Source organism: Leucoraja erinacea, unplaced genomic scaffold (assembly GCF_028641065.1).
Source record: "Leucoraja erinacea ecotype New England unplaced genomic scaffold, Leri_hhj_1 Leri_183S, whole genome shotgun sequence".
Lineage (NCBI taxonomy): Eukaryota > Metazoa > Chordata > Chondrichthyes > Rajiformes > Rajidae > Leucoraja > Leucoraja erinaceus.
The window spans coordinates 72,885-90,661 of NW_026576084.1; the positions used below are offsets into that span (position 1 = coordinate 72,885).

Sequence of the window (17,777 nt, forward strand, 5' to 3'; positions counted from 1 at the left end):
AGGATGTAATTTGGTCAGCTACTGAATACCAGTGCTCCTGGCATTAACACAGCAGTCTCAAGGAACATTGTGTATTCAAGTACATTCCAGAAGTAGGGACTAGGGGAAAATAAGTGTTCGGCACGGACTTGTAGGGCCGAGATGGCCTGTTTCCGTGCTGTAATTGTTATATGGTTATATACTATTATATAAATATATACATACATGAATAAATAATAATAATAATATATTTTATTGTCATTGCACATAATCGCAACGAGATTTGGTATGCAGCTTCCATCCGATGTCATAACATAAATAACTAATAAAATTTAGATTGAGATAAAGATTTTAGATTAGATTTAAAACAGATAAAGTGCAAATAAACTGATAATGGGCTATTAATGTTCAGAGTTTTGTTTGAGTTGAGTTCGATAGCCTGATGGCTGTGGGGAAGTAGCTGTTCCTGAACCTGGATGTTGCAGTCTTCAGGCTCCTGATCAACCCTAAACGTCACCCGTTCCTTCTCACCAGAGATGCTGCCTGTCCCGCCGAGTTTTACTCCAGCACTCTGTGTCTACTATGACCTGTCCTTGGTTTCAGAAACCGGAATTAAATCATGTGCTGCAAAATTTAGAATCAGTCAATCAAATGATTTGACGTTCAAGAAGGAAACTGCAGATGCTGGAAAATCGAAGGTAGACAAAAATGCTGGAGAAACTCCGCGGGTGAGGCTGCATCTATGGAGCGAAGGATATAGGCGACGTTTCGGGCCGAAACCCTTCTTCAACCTAAAATGATTTGATGTATACTGCCCTAATTTGACAAAATGAAGCAACTGACAATATTGTCAAAATTGAGTTATTGTTTGTTTTATTAGAGTATTTGAGATATGCTCCACACAATGGTGAACAAAATAAGTCTCTGAGTATAAGGGGTTGGCCATTTAGAACGGAGACGAGGAAACACCTTTTCACACAGAGAGTTGTGAGTCTGTGGAATTCTCTGCCTCAGATGCGGAGGCAGGTTCTCTGGATGCTTTCAAGAGAGAGCTAGATAGGGCCCTTAAAGATAGCAGAGTCAGGGGATATGGGGAGAAGGCAGGAACGGGGTACTGATTGGGGATGATCAGCCGTGATCACATTGAATGGCGGTGCTGGCTCGAAGGGCCGAATGGCCTATTCCTGCACCTATTGTCTATTGTCTGAGTACAGTTTGGAAAATATTTATACCAGAGAAGTAAGAAATCCCATCACAGAGCTGAAAGAAAAACATGTTTTCCTCATTTACAAGAAAACGCCTTTCCGTCAGTTGCTTCCTTTTGTCAAAGTAGGACAGTAGAAACATAGAATGTAGGTGCAGGAGTAGAGGCCATTCGGCCCTTCGAGCCTGCACTGCCATTCAATATGATCATGGCTGATCATCCAACTCAGTATCCTGTACCTGCTTTCTCTCCATACCGCCTGATCCCTTTAGCCACAAGGGCCACATCTAACTCCCTCTTAAATATAGCCAATGAACTGTGGCCTCAACTACCCTCTGTGGCAGAGAATTCCACAGATTCACCACTCTCTGTGTGAAAATGTTTTTCTCATCTCGGTCCTAAAAGATTTCCCCCTTATCCTTAATCTGTGTGTGTGACCCCTTGTTCTGGATTTCCCCAACATCGGGAACAATCTTCCTGCATCTAGCCTGTCTCATCTCAGACCTAATCTTATCTCTTATCTCTGGAACTCTCTGCCACAGAGGGTAGTTGAGGCCACACAGTTCATTGGCTATATTTAAGAGGGAGTTAGATGTGGCCCTTGTGGCTAAGGGGATCAGGGGGTATGGAGAGAAGGCAGGGACGGGATACTGAGTTGGATGAGCAGCCATGATCATATTGAATGGCGGTGCAGGCTCGAAGGGCCGAATGGCCTCTACTCCTGCACCTAATTTCTATGTTTCTATGTTCTATGTTTAAAGTACCAGCACTTTGCAGGGTTTTTTTTGCTTTGCACCCTCAGTATTGTAATTAATTTATCGAATTTGCGTTTAACATATATTATCTATGTTTATCCTGTTTGTAAGATGCAAGAAACAGAAATATAATTGGCCCCATGGACAATTATTCCAAAGTCAAATTTGTCTCTTTCATGGGGCCCTGGGAGGGGGACACTGTCCCTTTAAGACGTCGCGGCGACGTGATTGCCACGGTGACGTGGTTGCCGTGGCAACTGGACGCCGCTTCCGTCAACAAAAGGAGCCTCGCCCCACCCCCTTTCCAAGCCGCCTTAAAGGGACCGCTCACTGCCCATCGTAAAGGCTGATCACTGATCACATATTCTTTCTCTCTCTCTCTCCCTCTCGTCTAGGCTAGGCCAAGATGTGCTCCAAGCAGAAGGGGCGAGCCAGACAGTGGCAGGAGAACATGAAGGTGCGAACTTGGGGGGGGAGAGATGGGGGGGGGGGGGGGGGGGGGGGGGGGGGGGGTGGGAGAGATGGGGGAGGAGACACACACACACACCCACATGTGTCAAAACTAAACAGACAGGTGACAATAAACTAAACTGGTTACTCCAGTTACTAAAGTCACCTCCCAGCCTCCCCCACCCCCCACCCCCACTCCGAACAAGGGTCTGCACCCCAAAACATCACCCGTTCATTCTCTCCAGAGATGCTGCCTGTCCCGCTGAGTTACTCCAGCACTCCAGCATTTTGTGTCTACCTTCGGTTTAAACCAGCAACCCCCAGTCCCCTTGTGTGTGTGTGTGTGTGTGTATATAGAAACATAGAAAATAGGTGCAGGAGTAGAGGCCATTCGGCCCTTCAAGCCTGCACCAACATTCAATATGATCATGGCTGATCATCCAACTCAGTATCCTGTACCTGCCTTCTCTCCATACCCCCTGATCCCTTTAGCCACAAGGGCCACATCGAACTCCCTCTTAAAGTTCCTTCCCAGATGAGAAAAACATTTTTCACACAGAGAGTGGTGAATCTCTGGAATTCTCTGCCACAGAGGGTAGTTGAGGCCAGTTCATTGGCTATATTTAAGAGGGAGTTAGATGTGGCCCTTGTGGCTAAGGGGATCAGGGGTATGGAGAGAAGGCAGGTACGGGGTACTGAGTTGGATGATCAGCCATGATCATATTGAATGGCGGTGCAGGCTCGAAGGGCCGAATGGCCTACTCCTGCACCTAATTTCTATGTTTCTATGTTTCTATGTTAAATATAGCCAATGAACTGTGGCCTCAACTACCTTCTGTGGCAGAGAATCCCAGAGATTCACCACTCTCTGTGTGAAAAAAGTTCTTCTCATCTCGGTCCTAAAAGATTTCCCCCTTATCCTTAAAGAGTATAGAGTGATACAGCGTGGAAACAGTCCCAACTTGCTCACACCGGCCAACATGCCCCGTCTACACTAGTCCAACCTGCCTGTGTTTGGCCTTGTCATTACTGTTGTGTCTGTTTTTTAAATGTAAATTCTGTGCTGTTGTTTTGCATAATCCCGCAGGCATTGCCACTTTCATTTCACTGTACATCTTGTATGTGTGTGTGTGACAAATAAACTTGACTTGACTCGACTATCCTTCTAAACCTGTCCTATCCATGTGTCTGTCCAAATGTCTCTTAAATGTTGCGATAGCACCTGCCTCTATGCACCTGCACTATGGGACTTCACTCACCCCCCTGCAGGAACTATACAACAGGAGGTGCAACTCCAGAGCAAACTAAATCATGAGAGACCTCTTCCACCCCTGCAACGGACTGTTCCAGCCGCTATGGTCAGGCAAACGCCTCCGTTGCCATGCAGTGAGAACGGAGAGGTTGAGAAGGAGTTTCTTCCCAGAGGCAATTCGGACTGTAAACGCCTATCTCACCAGGGACTAACTCTACAGAACGTTTTTCCTTCTATTATTTATTATGTAAAAGAATATGTGTGTTATGATTGTGTTTATAATTTGTTTGGTTGTTTTGTTGTTATCTTTTGCACAAAAGTCCGCGAGCATTGCCACTTTCATTTCACTGCACATCTCGTATGTGTATGTGACAAATAAACTTGACTTGAGTTGATTTGACTCAACTACCTCCTCTGTCAGCTTGTTCCATACACCAACCACCCCCTGTGTGAAAAAGCTGCACCTCTAGTTCCTATTAAATCTCTGGAATTCTCTGCCACAGAAGGTAGTTGAGGCCACAGTTCATTGGCTATATTTAAGAGGGAGTTAGATGTGGCCCTTGTGGCTAAAGGGATCAGGGGGTTATGGAGAGAAGGCAGGGATGGGATACTGAGTTGGATGATCAGCCATGATCATATTGAATGGCGGTGCTGGTGCTGGCTCGAAGGGCCGAATGGCCTCTACTCCTGCACCTACTTTCTATGTTTCTACTGCCCTACGTTGACAAAAGGAAGCAACTGACAGAAAGGCGTTTTCTTGTAAATGAGGAAAACGTGTTTTTCTTTCAGCTCTGTGATGAGATTTCTCACTTCTCTGGTATAAATATTTTCCAAATTGTACTCAGACAATAGACAATAGGCAATAGGTGCAGGAATAGGCCATTCGGCCCTTCGAGCCAGCACCAGCACCGCCATTCAATGTGATCACGGCTGATCATCCCCAATCAGTACCCCGTTCCTGCCTCTTCTCCCCATATCCCCTGACTTCTCCCCATATCCTCATCCGCTGTGCCGGCACCTCCCTAGCTGATCTGAACTCCTTTTACGCTCGTTTCGAGAGGGGCAACACCACTCCAGGTTCTGCCGGCTATCGACAATACCGACAGCAGGCTGGCTACCGAAGCTGAAGGGAGGAATGTGCACACATTCTCGCTGTCCGAGCACGACGTGAGGAGGGCTCTGACACGGGTGAACACGAGAAAAGCTGCAGGCCCCGATGGCATCTCGGGGCGAGTACTCAGGTCCTGTGCTACGCAGCTAGCTTCCAGTGCTCGCTATATATTCAAATTCTACATTATTCAACCCTCTCGAAGGGTGTATATATGAATGGGCCCTACTCCTGGCACCTAGTTCTATTTCTTTCCATCAACAAGAACTTAAACAAAAAAAAAAAAAACAAATAGAGGTGGATAGTAGCTCTGTGTGGGGGAGCTGGAAGGGGAAAGGGAAGGAGGGGAGAGGAAGCAGGGACTTACCTGAAATTAGAGGGAGTCAATGTTATTACCGCTGGGGTGCAAAACTGCCCATGAGGTGGCTGCTCCTCCGATTTGCGCTGGGACTCACTCTGGCCATGGAGGAGGCCCAGGACAGAAAGGTCGGATTGGGATTGGGAATGGGAGGGGGGGGAGTTGAAGTGCTGAGCATCCGGGAGATCAGGTTGGCTATTGTCAAGTCAAGTCAAGTCAAGTCAAGTTTATTTGTCACATACACATACGGGATGTGCAGTGAAATGAAAGTGGCAATGCTCGCGGCAACAACAAAAACAACCAAACCAAATTATAAACTACAATCATAACACACATATTATTTAAACATAATAAATAATAGAAGGAAAAAAACGTTCTGTACAGTTAGTCCCTGGTGAGAAAGGCGTTTACAGTCCGAATTGCCTCTGGGAAGAAACTCCTTCTCAACCTCTCCGTTCTCACTGCATGGCAACGGAGGCGTTTGCCTGACCGTAGCGGCTGGAACAGTCCGTTGCAGGGGTGGAAGGGGTCTCTCATGATTTTGTTGGCTCTGGAGTTGCACCTCCGGTTGTATAGTTCCTGCAGGGGGGCGAGTGAAGTTCCCATAGTGCGTTCGGCCGAAGGCACTACTCTCTGCAGAGCCTTCTTGTCCTTGTGAACCGAGCGGAGGAGGTGCTGGGCGAAGCCTGCGCTCGGTCTCACCGATGTAGAGAAGTTAAACTGTTCTGTTTCTCCTATTCCAGAGGCATGCTGAGGTGGAGCAGCTGCAAGCGTATCTGAGCAGGTATAGTGCAAGAACTGGAGGGGTCATGGTGGGGTGTGTGGGAAGGAACTGCAGACGCTGGTTGAAACTGGAGACAGTGAGACGGGCAGCAATAGGCAATCGACAATAGACAATAGGTGCTCCTAGGAGTGGGCCATTCGGCCCTTCGAGCCAGCACCGCCATTCACTGTTGCCTATTGAGATGAGGAAAAATGTTTTTCACCCAGACAGTCGTGAATTCTCTGCCACAGAAGGCAGTGGAGGCCAATTCACTGGATGTTTTCAAGAGAGAGTTAGATATAGCTCTTGGGGCTAACGGAATCTTAATGAAGCGATTTGAGTATAACAATGAGTCAGGGAGGTTCTACTGCAGTTGTAAAGGGTCTTGGTGAGACCACACCTGGAGTAATTGCGTACAGTTTTGGTCTCCAAATCTGAGGAAGGACATTATTGCCACAGAGGGAGTGCAGAGACGGTTCACCAGACTGATTCCTGGGATGTCAGGACTGTCTTATGAAGAAAGACTGGATAGACTTGGTTTATACTCTCTAGAATTTAGGAGATTGAGAGGGGGATCTTATAGAAACTCACAAAATTCTTAAGGGGTTGGACAGGCTAGATGCAGGAAGATTGTTCCCGATGTTGGGGAAGTCCAGGACAAGGGGTCACAGCTTAAGGATAAGGGGGAAATCCTTTAAAACCGAGATGAGAAGAAGTTTTTTCACACAGAGAGTGGTGAATCTCTGGAACTCTCTGCCAAAGAGGGTAGTTGAGGCCAGTTCATTGGCTATATTTAAGAGGGAGTTAGATGTGGCCCTTGTGGCCAAGGGGATCAGAGGGTATGGAGAGAAGGCAGGTATGGGATACTGAGTCGGCCACCATCTCCAGCCATGATCATATACTTTGAATGGCGGTGCAGGCTCGAAGGGCCGAATGGCCTACTCCTGCACCTATTAAACATAGAAACATAGAAAATAGGTGCAGGAGTAGGCCATTCGGCCTTCGAGCCTGCACCGCCATTCAATATGATCATGGCTGATCATCCAACTCAGTATCCCATACCTGCCTTCTCTCCATACCCCCTGATCCCTATCGCCACAAGGGCCACATCTAACTCCCTCTTAAATATAGCCAATGAACTGGCCTCAACTACCCTCTGTGGCAGAGAGTTCCAGAGATTCACCACTCTCTGTGTGAAAAAAAGTTCTTCTCATCTCGGTTGTAAAGGATTTCCCCCTTATCCTTAAACTGTGTGTGTGTGTGGCCCCTTGGCCTGGACTTCCCCAACATCGGGAACAATCTTCCTGCATCTAGCCTTGGTTCTTGGTTTCTTGGTCGTCCAAAATATTCCAAATGGTATTTAAACTGGAGGGAGGGCTTAAGCCAGAAAGGGTTATTGGGAAGCCTGTCCAACCCCTTAAGAATTGTGTAAGTTTCTATAAGATCCCCCCTCAATCTTCTAAATTCTAGCGAGTACAAGCCAAGTCTATCCAGTCTTTCTTCGTATGAAAGTCCTGACATCCCAGGAATCAGTCTGGTGAACCCTCTCCTTTATTGTCTCTGTTTCTCACGGATGTGGGGTGGGGGGGGGGGTCTCCTTGTCCTGTCTTTGGCAGCTGGAGGAAGGTCTTGGTCAACAACATCAACCTGAAGGCAATGGAGGCAACGGCCAAGGCGAAGATTACAGATCAACAGCTGAAGACTATCGATCAGGAGGTGAAGGTTGCGCGGAAGGCCATTCTGCTGGTGAGTGCAACCTCTCACCTCTCCTGCGTGGGGTCTTGTCCAAGATCCCCTCCCCCCCCTGCAGTCTAGTTGCTCCTTTTATCATATGAAAGTCCTGACATCCCAGGAATCAGAAGGTTCGCCAGACTGCTATTTACGATAGATATTAACCATATAACCATATAGAAACATAGAAACATAGAAATTAGGTGCAGGAGTAGGCCATTCGGCCCTTCGAGCCTGCACCGCCATTCAATATGATCATGGCTGATCATCCAACTCAGTATCCCGTACCTGCCTTCTCTCCATACCCCCTGATCCCCTTAGCCACAAGGGCCACATCTAACTCTAAGAGTGGTGAATCTCTGGAACTCCCTGCCACAGAGGGTAGTTGAGGCCACAGTTCATTGGCTATATTTAAGAGGGAGTTAGATGTGGCCCTTGTGGCTAAGGGGATCAGGGGGTATGGAGAGAAGGCAGGTACGGGATGTGGCTACGGGATACTACGAGTTGGATGATCAGCCATGATCATATTAAATGGCGGTGCAGGCTCGAAGGGCCGGATGGACTACTCCTGCACCTAATTTCTATGTTTCTATGTTAACTCCCTCTTAAATATAGCCAATGAACTGGCTTTGACTACCCTCTGTGGCAGAGAGTTCCAGAGATTCACCACTCTCTGTGTGTTAAAATTATTCTCATCTCGGTTTTAAAGGATTTTTTTTTTTTCCCCCTTATCCTTAAGCTGTGACCCTTGTCCTGGACTTCCCCAACATCGGGAACAATCTTCCTGCCTCTAGCCTGTCCAACCCCTTAAGAATTTTGTAAGTTTCTATAAGATCCCCTCTCAATCTTCTAAATTCTAGAGAGTAGAATATAACAATTACAGCACAGAAACAGGCCATCTCGACCCTTCTAGTCCGTGCCGAACACATATTCTCCCCTAGTCCCATCTCCCCTAGTCCCATCTACCTGCACTCAGACCATAACCCTCCCTTCCTTTGGTGTTTTGGTCTCCAAATCTGAGGAAGGACATTATTGCCATAGAGGGAGTGCAGAGACGGTTCACCAGACTGATTCCTGGGATGTCGGGACCAGCGTCTGCAGTTCATTCCCACACCCCCGCCATGACTAGGTGGCCGACTAGGAAAAGGGGAGATGCAGCGAGACCTGGGTGTCATGGTACACCAGTCATTGAAAGTAGGCATGCAGGTGCAGCAGGCAGTGAAGAAAGCGAATGGTATGTTAGCTTTCATAGCAAAAGGATTTGAGTATAGGAGCAGGGAGGTTCTACTGCAGTTGTACAGGGTCTTGGTGAGACCACACCTGGGGTATTGCGTACAGTTTTGGTCTCCAAATCTGAGGAAGGACATTCTTGCCGTAGAGGGAGTGCAGAGAAGGTTCACCAGACTGATTCCTGGGATGTCAGGACTGTCTTATGAAGAAAGACTGGATAGACTTGATTTATACTCTCTAGAATTTAGGAGATTGAGAGGGGATCTTATAGAAACTTACAAAATTCTTAAGGGATTGGACAGGCTGATTCCTGGGATGTCAGGAGTTTCATATGAAGAAAGACTGGATAGACTCGGCTTGTACAGGCGAGAATTTAGAAGATTGAGGGGTGATCTTATAGAAATTTACACAAAACTTACATGTCGATGGAGGAGGCAGTTCTGATGGGGAGAGGGATGCTGCTGTTCCACAGTCTAGGAGCTGCAACCGCAAAGGCGCGGTCGGTCGCCCCTGGGCTTATGCCTAGATGTTCAGCAACCCCAAGTCGACCCATTCGAGGGACCTGGAGGTGATGTGGTGGGTGAGCAGACTTTTAATGTAGGTGGGGGGCAGGGCAAGCTTTGTAGACATAGAAACATAGAAATTAGGTGCAGGAGTAGGCCATTCGGCCCTTCGAGCCTGCACCGCCATTCAATATGATCATGGCTGATCATCCAACTCAGTATCCCATCCCTGCCTTCTCTCCATACCCCCCTGATCCCCTTAGCCACAAGGGCCACATCTAACTCCTCTTAAATATAGCCAATGAACTGTGTGGCCTCAACTACCCTCTGTGGCAGAGAGTTCCACAGATTCACCACTCTCTGTGTGAAAAAAGTTCTTCTCATCTCGGTTTTAAAGGATTTCCCCCTTATCCTTAAGCTGTGGCCCCTTGTCTTGGACTTCCCTAACATCGGGAACAATCTTCCTGCATCTAGCCTGTCCAACCCCTTAAGAATTTTGTAAGTTTCTATAAGATCCCCTCTCAATCTCCTAAATTCTAGAGAGTATAAACCAAGTCTATCCAGTCTTTCTTCATAAGACAGTCCTGACATCCCAGGAATCAGTCTGGTGAACGTTCTCTGCACTCCCTCAATGGCAATAATGTCCTTCCTCAGATTTGGAGACCAAAACTGTACGCAATACTCCAGGTGTGGTCTCACCAAGACCCTGTACAACTGCAGTAGAACCTTCTGCTCCTATACTCAAATCCTTTTGCAATGAAAGCTAACATACCATTCGCTTTCTTCACTGCCTGCTGCACCTGCATGCCTACCTTCAATGACTGGTGTACCATGACACCCAGGTCTCGCTGCATCTCCCCCTTTCCCAATCGGCCACCATTTAGATAATAGTCTGCTTTCCTGTTTTTGCCTTGAAATTGATTCGGAACTGCACAGGGAGCCAGTGGAGAGAGTTTTGCCAGGATCGGGGTGACGATGGGGTCCCTTATTCGGGTGCCTGTCAGGAGTCTCACACTCTGCGGCGTTTTGGACCAGTTGCAGGCGGGGACAGGGAAGAATGGCTGATGCCAGTGTAGAGGGCGTTGCAGTGTAATCTTGACTTGACATCAGGACATTGACTCAGCAAGAATGGTGACCTCCCCTCTCTCTACCACAGATGCGGCAGGCAGCACTGAAGAATCTGCTTCAGGATGAGAGCAAGCAGTATGTGGAGGAACTCAAGCTGATGGGCAAGACCTTCTACAAGGAGCGACTCTGAGCGTGAGGATCTGGGATAAACTCCCCCCTCCCCCCCCCCCCCCCCCCCCCCCCCCCCCCCCCGACTCCGGAGAACGCTGGAACTCACTGGAGAAAGAATGTTTGTGTATCTACCGGAGAAATCGCATATCTGCCATTCAATAAAAGTATTACTTTTCACCATGTGGTTTATAATGGTGTATTACGCTATATCTCCACCAGGTGGTGCCGCGATGGCAGCCTCGCCAACAGTCTGTCCGTGTCCTTTTCGGCTTTTTATAGACAACAGGTGCAGGAGGAGGCCATTCGGCCCTTCGAGCCTGCACCGCCATTCAATATGATCATGGCTGATCATCCAACTCAGTATCCCATCCCTGCCCTCTCTCCATACCCCCTGATCCCTTTAGCCACAAGGGCCACATCTAACTCCCTCTTAAATATAGCCAATGAACTGTGTGGCCTCAACTACCTTCTGTGGCAGAGAGTTCCAGAGATTCACCACTCTCTGTGTGAAAAAAGTTCTTCTCATCTCGGTTTTAAAGGATTTCCCCCTTATGCTTAAGCTGTGACCCCTTGTCCTGGACTTCCCCAACATCGGGAACAATCTTCCTGCATCTAGCCTGTCCAACCCCTTAAGAATTTTGTAAGTTTCTATAAGATCCCCTCTCAATCTCCTAAATTCTAGAGAGTATAAACCAAGTCTATCCAGTCTTTCTTCATAAGACAGTCCTGACATCCCAGGAATCAGTCTGGTGAACCTTCTCTGCACTCCCTCCAAGGCAATAATGTCCTTCCTCAGATTTGGAGACCAAAACTGTACGCAATACTCCAGGTGTGGTCTCACCAAGACCCTGTACAACTGCAGTAGAACCTCCCTGTTCCTATACTCCAGGTGTGGTCTCACCAAGACCCTGTACAACTGCAGTAGAACCTCCCTGCTCCTATACTCAAATCGCTTCATTAAGAAGCAAACCTGGTTTAGTAGTTAAGATAAGTAGCTTTTTCAGTTAGTACCTGAACTGATGGACGGCACTTTGGTCAACGTGAGTTGTTTTTAAATGTGCTTTACAAATAGAATTGGCTGACGTCAGTCGATGATGCCGGGACTTTTAGGGCCTGTAGAGAGAGAGAGGGAGAGGGAGGGAGATGGGGGAGGGAATGGCAAGAGAGGGTAAAACAAGAGCTACTGGAAGTTAAAGAGAAATCAACATTTGTACCGCTGGGTTGTAAATTGAATAAAATATTTATTTGGTTAAATAGCCCGTAAATATTTAGCAAAACCACCCAGAAAAGAAGTTAAAAGACACAAAAATTTGGACAACATTCAATAGTTGGAAGACTTACAGGGTCAGAGATCCTCTGGTAATGTTTGCTGGTTGTAATAGTGTATCATAGTGTGTGTTGCAGTCAGTAGGCAATAGGTGCAGGAGTAGAGGCCATTCGGCCCTTCGAGCCAGCACCGCCATTCAATGCGATCACGGCTGATCATCCCCAATCAGTACCCCGTTCCTGCCTTTTCTCCCCATATCCCCTGACTCCGCTATCTTTAAGAGCCCTATCTAGCTCTCTCCCCTGACTGCTAAAGACAATAGACCATGGGCAATAGGTGCAGGAGTAAAGGCCATTCAGTTGAAATAGAGATGCAACATGTTAAGGCCAGTTCATTGTTCAAAGTAATCATGGCAGTTCAGATCCGATTGAGTTATCAGCTGTGGCATTTCCCACAGATGTTGGAGGAACTTCAACTGAAATCCAACTCAAAAATAGACAATTGACAATAGGTGCAGGAGTCAAGGCCATTCGGCCCTTCGAGCCAGCATCGCCAATCAATGTGATCATGGCTGATCATCCCCAATCAGTATCCCGTTCCTGCCTTTTCTCCCCATATCCCCTGACTCTCTCTCGCTATCTTTCAGAGCCCCATCTAGCTCTCTCTTGAAAGAATTCTCTCCAGAGAACCGGCCTCCACCGCCCTCTGAGGCAGAGAATTCCACAGACTCACAACTCTCTGTGAGAAAAAGTGTTTCCTCGTCTCCGTTCTAAATGGCCGACCCCTTATTCTTAAACTGTGTGTGTGTGTGTGTGTGTGTGGCCCCTGGTTCTGGACTCCCCCAACATCGGGAACATGTTTCCTGCCTCTAGCGTGTCCAAGCCCTTTGCCGTCGAGATAGCAGCCGTTCAGTTTATTGTCACGTGTGCCGAGGCCCAGGGAGAAGCTTTTTTGTTGCGTGCTAATCCAGTCCGCGGAAATACGAGGCGTAATTTCAATCGAGCCGTTCACAGTGTACAGATACGCTGATACGGGAGTAACGTTTAGTGCAAGGTAAAAATCCTGAATCACCACCCACCTCCTTGGCGACCCTCGTTCTATCTTTAAGAAAGAACTGCAGATGCTGGAAAAATCGAAGGTAGACACAAAATGCTGGAGAAACTCAGCGGGTGAGGCAGCATCTATGGAGAGAAGGAATAGGGTTCCTGAAACATCGCCTATTCCTTCTCTCCATAGATGCTGCCTCATCCGCTGAGTTTCTCTGGCATTTTGTGTCGAGACACTACACAATAGGCAATAGGTGCAGGAGGAGGACATTCGGCCCTTCGAGCCAGTACCGCCATTCAACGTGATCATGGCTGATCATCCCACACAATCAGTACCCCGTTCCTGCCTTTTCTCCCCATATCCCCTGACTCTGCTATAGACAATACGCAATAGGTGCAGGAGTAGAGGACATTCGGCCCTTCGAGCCAGCACCGCCATTCAATGTGATCACGGCTGATCGTCCCCAATCAGTCTGAAGAAGGGTTTCGGCCCGAAACGTTGCCTTTTCTTTATCCTTCGCTCCATAGATGCTGCTGCACCCGCTGAGTTTCTCCAGCTTTTTTGTGTGCCATCCCCAATCAGTACCCCGTTCCTGCCTTTTCTCCCCTGACTCCGCTATCTTTAAGAGCCCTGTCTAGCTCTCTCTTGAAAGCATCCAGAGAACCGGCCTCTGAGGCAGAGAATTCCACAGACTCACCTCTCTCTGTGAGAAAAAGTGTTTCCTCGTCTCCGTTCTAAATGGCTTACCCCTTATTCTTAAACTGTGTGTGTGTGTGTGGCCCCTGGTTCTGGATTCCCCAACTGGTTTACCTCGGCCTATCCATGATCGGACTTTTACCGGCTTCACCGCGCGCCAACCATTATTCCTTACCGTTGTCCTTTGGCACAGCCGGCTGTGGAGGCCAAGTCAGCGGATATATTTAAGGCAGAGATGGATGGATTCTTGATTACCTAGTATCTTGGCATCAAATTGCAGAATGATCTGCGTTGGAATGGTCAGACTCACCGTGCAACTGTCTGCGGAGGGCGCTCAGCATCGCCAAGGACTGCTCTCACCCCAACCATGGACTGTTTAACCTCCTACCATCCGGGAGGCGCTACAGGTCTCTCCGTTGCCGAACCAGCAGGTCGAGGAACAGCTTCTTCCCGGCGGCTGTCACTCTACTCAACAACGTTCCTCGGTGACTGCCAATCACCACCCCACCCCCCCCCGGACACTTATTATTATTTATTCAAATCGTTTGCTATGTCGCTCTTCCAGGGAGATGCTAAATGCATTTCGTTGTCTCTGTACTGTACACTGACAATGACAATTAAAATTGAATCTGAAACTGAATCTGAATCAACGGTGAAAGCAAAAGGTGTCTTAAACTTTCTGAGGTGCGACTTTCATCATCGTTGAACTTCTGTCTAGGAGAACCCTCGTTAGACCTCATTTGGGACTACGCAGTTGCAGCATGGGACCCATACACAAACAAAAACAATTCTTCCATCGAACGTGTCCAAAGACAGGCAGCTCGATTTGTTACTAACACCTATTAAAATGAAGCGAGTGTCACCAAACTTCTGAATTCTCTGGTCTGGTGTGGAAGGAACCCTCTTCCAAGACACACACACACGTCAAGCTCAGCATTTGACCAAATATTAAATGGCCAGCTCCACATAGACTACAAGACCTGCACCAAACCTAAACCAATTACGAGCAGACGAGGGCTAGATCAGTCGCGATCGAATGGCGGAGTAGACGTGATGGGCCGAATGGCCTATTTCGAGTCCTATCCCCTCTGTACACCGCGGACTGCAATGGTGGGCTGGTCGGCATTCCACGCCACGAAAGCTTTTCGCTGTACCTCGGCACACGTGACAATAGACTAAACCCCACCGATGCACCCACCCCCCTCCCCCTAGAGGATTCCCCGACCCTCTCTAACCCCCTTCTAAATGTCTTTCTAAACCCACGGACACCTACAGCCCCAAACAGCGATCATTCAAGTCCGGGACTGTTTGTCCTAAAACATTTGAATTAAAATAAAATGTACAATATTGACATTAAAAAACAAAAAATCCCCCTTTAAACCTTTCCAGAAGACGAGGGCCAAATTGCTCAGACTGTGGCAATTCTATTTCAAAACTAAACCAGATGACAAGAGTTAAGCAGAGTGGAAAAGGAGGTCCTTGTAGTATTGGTCCAAATTCCCGCCTGCAACGAGTGTGTGTGCGTGTGTGTGTGTGTGTGTCTGTGTGTGTGTGTGTGTGTGTGTGTGTGTGAGTGTATGTGTGTGTGTGTGTGTGTGTGTTTGTGTCTGTGTGTGTGTGTGTGTGTGTGGGTGTGTGTGTGTGTGTGTGTGTGTGTGTGTGTGTGTGTGTGTGTGTCACTGTGTGTGTGTGTGTGTGTGTGTGTGTGTGTGTGTGTGTGTGTGTGTGTGTGTATGTGTGCACGTGTGTGTGTGTGTATCACTGTGTGTGTGTGTGTCACCGTGTGTGTGTGTGTGTTTGTGTCTGTGTGTGTGTGTGTGCGCGTGCACACGTGTGTGTGTGTGTGTGTGTGCGTGTCACTGTGTGTGTGTGTCTGTGTGTGTGTGTGTGTGTCACTGTGTGTGTGTGTGTGTGTGTGTGTGTGTGTGTGTGTGTGTCACTGTGTGTGTGTTTGTGTCTCTATGTGTGTGTGTCACTGTGTGTGTGTGGCTCTGTGTGTGTGTCACTGTGTGTGTGTGTGCGTGTGCACTAAAGATTCTTCGTGCTGGCTTCGGGGGAGGGGGGAGGGGGGAGAGGAACTGCAGATGCTGGTTTAAACCGAAGATGGACGCAAGGAGCTGGAGTGGCTCTGCGGAGACGGGCGGCGTCTCTGGAGAGAAGGGACAGGGCGACATTTCGGGACCGAGACGCTGCCTATCCGCGCTGAGTCACTCCGGCTTTCAGTGTCCGCCCTGTGCAATCAACCCGGCGCGCGTACAATCAAAACTTGTAGAACAAGTTGTCCTACAACTTAAAGGGCCTGTCCCACCTTCACGGCCGAATTCACCTCGTGGACATTTCTCATCAGACCTACTTGATGCCACGAGTACCTACGACAAGGATCACGGCCAGCTACAACCCTGGGACGACCATGCTGTGCGAGTATCAGTCAAGGGCAAACTCGGCAGAGGTGGTGAATCAGGTCGTGAAAGTGTGACAGGCCCTTGCCATACACAAGAAGAAGCGAGTGTCTGTACTTAGAGCCGGTCCTCGTGAAGGTGGACTAGTGCTTCGACTTTGTCAAGACTTTACAAGAATAGAGGAGATTCTCAATAAAATATATTAATATGTTTAAAAGACCTGAGCTGGGAGGATTTTTCGCCGCCTGGCTTTGACAGCCGGCGTGCTACAGTGTCACCAGAAGGGGCCAGCGATTGGAAAAGCTTCTTCACGGCATGGGCTCGACGGGCCGAAGGGCCTGTTTCCGCGCTGTGTCTCCAAACTAAGCTAAAAGGAGAAACTCAACGGGTGAGGCAGCATCTATGGAGCGAAGGAAATAGGCGACGTCATTTGAGGATTTGAGTATAGGAGCAGGGAGGTTCTACTGCAGTTGTACAGGGTCTTGGTGAGACCACACCTGCAGTATAGGAGCAGGGAGGTTCTACTGCAGTTGTACAGGGTCTTGGTGAGACCACACCTGGAGTATAGGAGCAGGGAGGTTCTACTGCAGTTGTACAGGGTCTTGGTGAGACCACACCTGGAGTATAGGAGCAGGGAGGTTCTACTGCAGTTGTACAGGGTCTTGGTGAGACCACACCTGGAGTATTGCGTACAGTTTTGGTCTCCTAATCTGAGGAAAGACATTCTTGCCATAGAGGGAGTACAGAGAAGGTTCACCAGACTGATTCCTGGGATGGCAGGACTTTCATATGAAGAAAGACTGGATAGACTCGGCTTGTACTCGCTAGAATTTAGAAGATTGAGCGGGGATCTTACAGAAATGTACAAAATTCTTAAGGGGTTGGACAGGCTTCCCAATAACCCTTTCTGGCTTAAGCCCTCCCTCCAGTTTAAATACCATTTGGAATATTTTGGACGACCAAGAAACCAAGAACCAAGGCTAGATGCAGGAAGATTGTTCCCGATGTTAGGGAAGTCCAGGACAAGGGGTCACAGTTTAAGGATAAGGGGGAAATCCTTTAAAACCGAGATGAGAAGAACTTTTTTCACACAGAGAGTGGTGAATCTCTGGAATTCTCTGCCACAGAAGGTAGATGAGGCCACACAGTTCATTGGCTATATTTAAGAGGGAGTTAGATGTGGCCCTTGTGGCTAAAGGGATCAGGGGGTATGGAGAGAAGGCAGGGATGGGATACTGAGTTGGATGATCAGCCATGATCATATTGAATGGCGGTGCTGGTGCTGGCTCGAAGGGCCGAATGGCCTCTACTCCTGCACCTAATTTCTATGTTTCTATGAATGGCGGTGCTGGTGCAGGCTCGAAGGGCCGAATGGCCTCTACTCCTGCACCTAATTTCTATGTTTCTATGAATGGCGGTGCTGGTGCTGGCTCGAAGGGCCGAATGGCCTCTACTCCTGCATCTATTGTCTATGTTTCTATGTTTCTATGTCCCTATATCCTTCAAGAAGGGTCTCGACCCGAAACGTCGCCTATTTCCTTCGCTGCCTCACCCGCTGAGTTTCTCCAGCATTTTTGTCTACCTTCAGTATTAGATATGTTTGGCGACACTGGCCCTTCGGCCCGTCGAGTCCGTGTCGACCGCAAATCATTTCCGTACTGGGCTAAGAGTTAAGACACAGGTGACGGCCATACTGACCGAAACCGGTTTTGAGCGGGGGGGGGGGGGGGGGGGGGGGGGGGGGGGGTGGGGGGGGGGGGGGGGGGGTGGGTGGGGGGGGGTGGTGGGGAAATGAA

At 48.4% G+C, this 17,777-nt stretch overlaps 1 protein-coding gene across 1 annotated transcript; it reads left to right on the forward strand.

The window, feature by feature from the left end:
• The first annotated feature begins 2,224 nt into the window (after positions 1 to 2,224).
• LOC129716188 (cilia- and flagella-associated protein 141-like) lies at positions 2,225 to 10,602 on the forward strand. Its single transcript, XM_055666058.1, has 4 exons — positions 2,225 to 2,395; positions 5,850 to 5,890; positions 7,486 to 7,615; positions 10,490 to 10,602. The coding sequence occupies exons 1-4, from the start codon at positions 2,345 to 2,347 to the stop codon at positions 10,589 to 10,591; spliced, it is 324 nt and encodes a 107-aa protein (XP_055522033.1). The 5' UTR covers positions 2,225 to 2,344; the 3' UTR covers positions 10,592 to 10,602.
• Positions 10,603 to 17,777: the final 7,175 nt, after the last annotated feature.